The sequence below is a fragment of the Elaeis guineensis genome, chromosome 6 (genome assembly GCF_000442705.2).
Source record: "Elaeis guineensis isolate ETL-2024a chromosome 6, EG11, whole genome shotgun sequence".
In the NCBI taxonomy this organism is placed as follows: domain Eukaryota; kingdom Viridiplantae; phylum Streptophyta; class Magnoliopsida; order Arecales; family Arecaceae; genus Elaeis; species Elaeis guineensis.
Genome location: NC_025998.2, coordinates 125,276,909 through 125,283,089, shown reverse-complemented (window position 1 = coordinate 125,283,089; position 6,181 = coordinate 125,276,909). Strand labels below are relative to the sequence as shown.

At 55.7% G+C, this 6,181-nt stretch overlaps 1 protein-coding gene across 1 annotated transcript in view; it reads left to right on the top strand.

Moving 5' to 3' along the window:
* Positions 1-5,690, top strand: part of LOC140858838 (naringenin,2-oxoglutarate 3-dioxygenase-like) — a 10,035-nt gene extending 4,345 nt beyond the window's left edge. The window contains exon 2 of the mRNA XM_073260119.1: positions 5,579-5,690. Coding sequence (XP_073116220.1) covers positions 5,579-5,690 — 112 coding nt within the window. The remainder of the gene's footprint in view (positions 1-5,578) is intronic.
* The last annotated feature ends 491 nt before the right edge of the window (positions 5,691-6,181 follow it).

The following is a 6,181-nucleotide window of genomic DNA, read 5'->3' as shown; positions in this document are numbered from 1 at the left end:
GGCATGGTTCGCACTTCCGGACCAACTCAGCCGCATCCTTTCTCATGGTGGGCCAGTAGTAACCCCGCTGCAGGACCTTGTAAGCCAAGGATTGCCCTCCAAGTGACTCCCGCAGATCCCTTCGTGCACTTCTCTGAGTGCGTAATCCACGTCGATCGGTTCCAAGCACCTGAGCAAGGGAAGGGAGAACGATCTTTTGTAGAGCCGGCCATCCATGATCACGTATTGAGAGGCCGACCATCGGAGCTGCCTGGCCTCCGCGGGATCTTCAGGGCTGATCCCGTCGGTCAAGTACCGAACAATCGGATCCATCCAGCTCGGTTCGGCCATCAGTTGTAGCACCCCCTCGACCTTGTCGATGCTCGGCTGCTCGAGATTCTCCACGAACGTTTGGCCCAAAGAGTCGAAAGCTGAAGTTGCCAGCCTGGAGAGTGCGTCGGCCCGGGCGTTCTCCGACCTGGGGATATGGGAGATTTTGAAATATCCGAGGCACGCCACGTGATCCTTCACTTTCTGAAGATACTTTGCCATAGCTGGGTCTCGTGCCTCGAATTCGCCTTTGACTTGCCCCACGATTAGCTGGGAATCGGAGAATATCCGGAGGCTGTCGATCCTAAGTTCCTTCGCCATTCTCAAGTCGGCGAGGAGTGCTTCGTACTCAGCTTGATTATTGGAGGCTTGGAAGTCAAATCGGAGGGCGTACTCGATGACTACCCCATTCGAGCTGGTGAGCAAGAACCCAGCCCCGCTCCCCTGAGTGTTTGAAGCTCCATCGATGTGCAGTACCCAGGTGGAGACCGGGTCAGGCTCGGTGACCACGGCTCACCCGAGGTCCGTGCCTTCCGACCCTTGGTCGGTCGTCGGGCATTCTGCGATGAAGTCGGCCAGGACCTGGGCCTTCAAGGCAGGTCGCAGTCGGTACTGTATGTCGAACTCGTTGAGCCTCATCGCCCACTTTGCCAGTCATCCCGATGTGTCGGGTCGGCGCAATATCGCCCTCAGGGGCTGGTTGGTGAAAACCACAATGGCGTGCGCCTGAAAGTATGGACGGAGTCGTTGTGCGGAGACGGTCAGGGCGAAAATTATTTTTTCCATCTCTGAGTATCGAGCTTCAGCGCCGTGGAGCACTTTGCTGCTGTAGTATATGGGTTGATGAATTCAGCTCTCATTCTCTCGGACGAGCACCGAACTGACCGCCTCGGGGGAAGCAGCCAAATAGAGATACAGTGTCTCCCCGACCTCTGGCTTCACAAGCAAGGGTGAAGAAGCCAGATACCCTTTCAAGTCCTCGAAGGCCCGCCGGCACTCGTCTGACCAAGAGAAGCCCTTCGCCTGCCTCAGGGTTTTGAAGAATGGAAGGCATCTTTCAGCCGATCGAGAGATGAACCGGCTGAGGGCGACGATTTTTCCATTCAGCTGCTGGACTTCCTTCTTTGTGTTCGGGTGCCGCAAGTCGACGATTGCTTTGATTTTCTCGAGATTGGCCTCGATTCCTCACTGAGAAATGAGGAACCCGAGGAACTTCTCCGAGGTCACTCCGAAAGCGCACTTAGTCGGATTCAGCTTCATCCGACGTTGTCGTAGAGTGCGAAAAGCTTCTCCGAGGTCTCGAACATGATCCGCAGTCTGTGCATTTTTTACCAGCATGTCGTCCACATATACTTCCATATTACGCCCGATCTGGTCTTTGAAGACCTTATTGACGAGTCGTTGGAAGGTAGCTCCCGCATTTTTTAACCCGAAGGGCATCACCCTGTAGCAGTAGAGGCCCTTTGGGGTCACGAAGGCAGTGTGCTCCTCGTCTTCGGACGCCATTCGGATCTGATTGTACCCGACGAAGGCGTCCATGAAGCTGAGCAGTCGATAACCGAACGTCACATCCACCAGCTGGTTGATCTTTGAAAGTGGAAAGCTATCCTTTGGACAGGCCCTATTCAAGTCGGTGTAGTCTATGCAAATCCTCCACTTTTCGTTGGCTTTCTTCACCATGACAACATTGGCGAGCCAATCGAGATATGTAGTTTCTCTGATGAAGCCCGTCTCGAGTAGCTTGTCCACCTCTTCGTCGATGGCCTTCTGTCTTTCAGAAGCAAAAGACCTTTTCTTCTGCCTCACCGGCCTCATTGTTGGGTCGATGTTGAGTCGGTGGACTATCGTCTCCGGGGGAATGCCCGACATATCTGCTGCCGACCAAGCAAATATGTCGGCATTGGCCTTCAGCAGCTCCGCCAACCGTTGTCATTCTGGGTCGGGTAGCTGAGACCCGACCCATACCTGTCGGTCAGGAATCTCCGCTATCGAGATGGGAACGAGCTGTTCAGCCGGTGAACCCCGTTCTCCCTCCTCCCGCTGGTCTAGTTTGTCGATCGTCAGGGAGCCCTCTAGCTCATCGCTTTGGACAGAGATCTGGAAGCATCGGCGAGCGAGCTGTTGGTCTCCGTGCATCTCTCCGACTCCATTTTTGGTCGGGAATCGAACCAAGAGGTGGTACGTTGAGACGATCGCTTTAAGAGCGTTTAGTCTGGGTCTTCCAAGTATGGCATTGTAGGTCGAAGACACTTGGACGACCGCAAAAGTCAGATGGACTGTGCTTTGTCGTGGTTCGGTACCGACCGTCACGGGCAGAGTGACTTCTCCTTTAATTGTGACAGCATCTCCAGCGAAGCCTATCAGGGGTGTGGAGATCCTCTTGAGTCGGTCTGTCGATAGTCGCATCTGGAAAAAGGTCGAGTAAAACAAAACGTTCGTCGAACTTTCATTATCTACAAAAATTCTTTTTATATCATAGTTTGCTATCGTTGTCGAGACAACAACAGCATCGTCGTGGGAAGTTTGGATGCCCCGAACATCTTCTTCTGTAAAAGTAATTGCATCGTCCGGGCATGGCTTCTTCGTCGGCTCCCCTCCAGCAGACGTCCCCGAGCCCAGCCGTTTGGAAATCATATTGATGACCCCGGCCGTGGGCTGATTAGTCATCGCTTCTTCAGTCGGCTGGGGTCGTCGATCGGCAACGGGTTGAGTCGGCGGGTTTCTCCAAAATTTATCAAGATATCTTCGGCGGATGAGGGCTTCGATCTCATCCTTAAGCTGGATGCATTGCTCGGTATTGTGGCCGTGGCCCCGGTGGAATCGGCAATACTTCCGTCGGTCAAGGCCTTTTGCCTTCAGAGGCGGAGGCCGTCGCAGGTACTATTCCCCTTCGATTTCCATCAAAATCTGCGCACGAGGAGCAGAGAGGGGAGTGTAGGAATCGTACTTGGGGCGTGTCGGCCTTGGGCTCCGCCGTCGGGGCGACCTCTGGTCCCGTTGTGAGGGTGAGACCCGACTGTCGGTCGGGGGCCTGTTAGGCATAGCGGGGTCCTGACCCTTCCTCCGCTTCCCCTTCGGGCCTTTGGGCTCGGCCAAGTGCCGGTCGGAAGCTCTCTCATCCGCGCGCATGTACTTGTACGCGTGCTCCAGCAGCTCAGCGTACGTTCGGGGGAGGGTTTTGTCCAGGGAGTAGGTGAACCGGGATGCCTTCAGCCCGCGCTTCATGGCCGAAATGGCCATGTCCTCATTGAGGTCCCGAACCTCGAGCGTGGCCGTGTTGAACCACGCCACGAAGTGTCGGAGCATCTCATTTTTTCTTTGTTTGAGGGAGAAAAGGCTGTCCGACGTTCGCAGCGGCTTCCGACTGGTGCTGAAGTGGGCCACAAAGGAGTGCTCGAGCTGTCCGAAGGAGTGGACACTTCCCGATCGAAGATCGGAGTACCAGGCCCTGGCAGCTTTGCAGAGCGTAGCGGAGAAGCCGATGCAAAGGAGAGCGTCGGTTGCCCCTTGGATCGTCATGAGAGCTTTGTAGCTCTTCAGGTGGTCGATCGGGTCGATGGAGCCGTCGTAGGGCTCCACGTGCGGCATCTTGAACCGAGTGGGAATCGGTTCGTCGAGGATGAGTCGGGAGAGAGGTTGGGCGGTCTGGAAGTCGGCGTCATTTGAAGACTTCTGTCCGTCCACCTGCAGCTGTGTGAGCCGACGGTCGATTTCCTCAAACTTGCGTTCGTAGTCGTCGACCCATCGGTGCTGAGAGACCCCAGGGGTGGAGTCTCCCGACGAATCCGAGAGGGAAGCAGACGGTGTTCGCGGCCGCTTCTCCTTCCTCGCTCGCCCCAGCTGGGAAAGAGATGGCCGTCGAGACCGACGGTTGTCACACCGCGGGCGCCCCTCCTCCTCTCGGTGGGAGCACTGTGACAGGTGCTCCGGAGGGGGAGACGGAGATCGGTGCGGACGTCGGCGGCTGCTCCTGGAGGGCATCGGGCGCACCGTCGGTTGCTCGACCGGTGAAGGTAGCTGCCGGACCGGTTGCCTTTGAAGGCTCTTGACCGCGTCTGTCAGCACGGTCATCTGCCACACGATTACCGCGATCTGTGCCTCTGTGGTCACTGCAGGGTGTGGAGAGCTAGGTTCCACCGTGGAGGGTGGAGGAGAGGCCTCTTCCCGGCGGGAAGAGCGCCTCGTCGATCCGATGACCCTCGATCGCTGAGCTTGTCTTTATCATCTTGAATTCTATGGGGGTTACTGTCCCTTCCTGGTGCGCCAATCTGTTGCGGCCAATCCCCTCGTCGCCTGGTCGTCGGGAACGAGCGCCTGCAAAAGAAAGTCCACACTGATCGGAGGCGGCTCCGGCGGGAACCCTCCGACGATCAAGTCAGAGAGGAGACTAGGCAACAATGAAATGAAAACAGAGAGCTCAACGAGATAGAGAGAGAGAGAGAGCTAGAGAGGAGGAAGTTCAGGGGTTTCGAATCGACCTCTAGCATTGTTGCCTTCCCCGATATATATAGTGGAGCATGGTATGGCGCCGTCATTAATGGCGTGGACAATTGAAGTATTGTCAACTCACTGAGGACTGTCAGAGCCGCCGTGAGGGTGTCAAATCACCGTGGGGCTGTCAAATCGCTAGGGTTGACTATGCCTTAAATGGGATAATGCCTCTAGGCGGCAGTGCCGCGTGCCGTTATCATGACTGACAGTCTCTGACAGTAGTACAGCGATTGGAGGAGCCGACCGACCATAGGTCGGCGGCCAGTCGAGGGGCGTCGGGTGGAGATCTGGGCCCCTCCGACAGTCAGTCGGACACGTTACAGGAGTCGGGCATCAGACTCCATGGTGCAGTCGGTTGGGAGAGCGAAAAAGGTCTGCCCGATCGACGTATCTCCGGTCGGTCGATAGCTGCCGATCGGTCGGTCGATAGCCGCCGATCGGTCGGTAACGGCTCCCATCGGTCGGTCGGTAATGGCTCCCTTCGGTCGGTCGGCCGATAAAACCGGGCATTGAACATATAGGTCCGATGATGAGTCGGCTGAGTGGGGTCGGTCGGTATTCCCCAACAGGTATACACCATTTTATCTTAAAATGGTAGCTAATTAAACCAGACGAATTGAGACGTCCACAGTCCATACAGCATTCAATCACCTCTAATGGTGTATTCCAGTGCATTCCTTAATGGACAAAAATTGGATAATTTGGTGAACTGCTGAACCCAAATCACCATGTTCCATTTGTTGCACTTAAATAATCTGATTTGCTAGTCTTGAAGCAGGCCTCGAAATTTGAGCGTGCCCTTATCTTTCGTCCTCTCTCTATCTGCGGCTTCATCAATTCTTTCTGGAGCTGCTAACGTGCGCTGGGATTGGGTGTTCGCCCGCCAGTAACGCGAGTTCGGCAGCTTGTGTTGTATTTTTTTACCGACGGCGGACGACCGTGGCTGGGGAGCGGGGGAGACGCCGGGAGGCGGGAGGAACCCCTCGTCGAAGTTGAGGGCGTAGGTCAGGGGATCTGTGAGATGAGGCTACCGCACCGGTCCTTGATCTCCGACAGCTCCTGCGCCTTGGACCGCAGCCACACGGACGACGATCGGATCAGCGATAGCGGCCGCTCCTTGTCGGTGGCGGCGCCGGTTACCGGACTCTCGAAGCCGATTGGCAACTTTTTCACTAAACCATCTTTTTCCTATTAAACCGTGGTTAAGTATTTAATGGGAACCATATTTTGTGGCTGACGTGTTAATCCTACGTGGTAGACTCATCCTACCCAATAATTTCTTTTCTCTCTCTCACGCACAACACGCGCGCCCACCCGCCCACCCCAACCCCCTCCAGGTATCGGCAGGGCAAGTTTTGTGCCCTCATCTGAGACTTTTTAT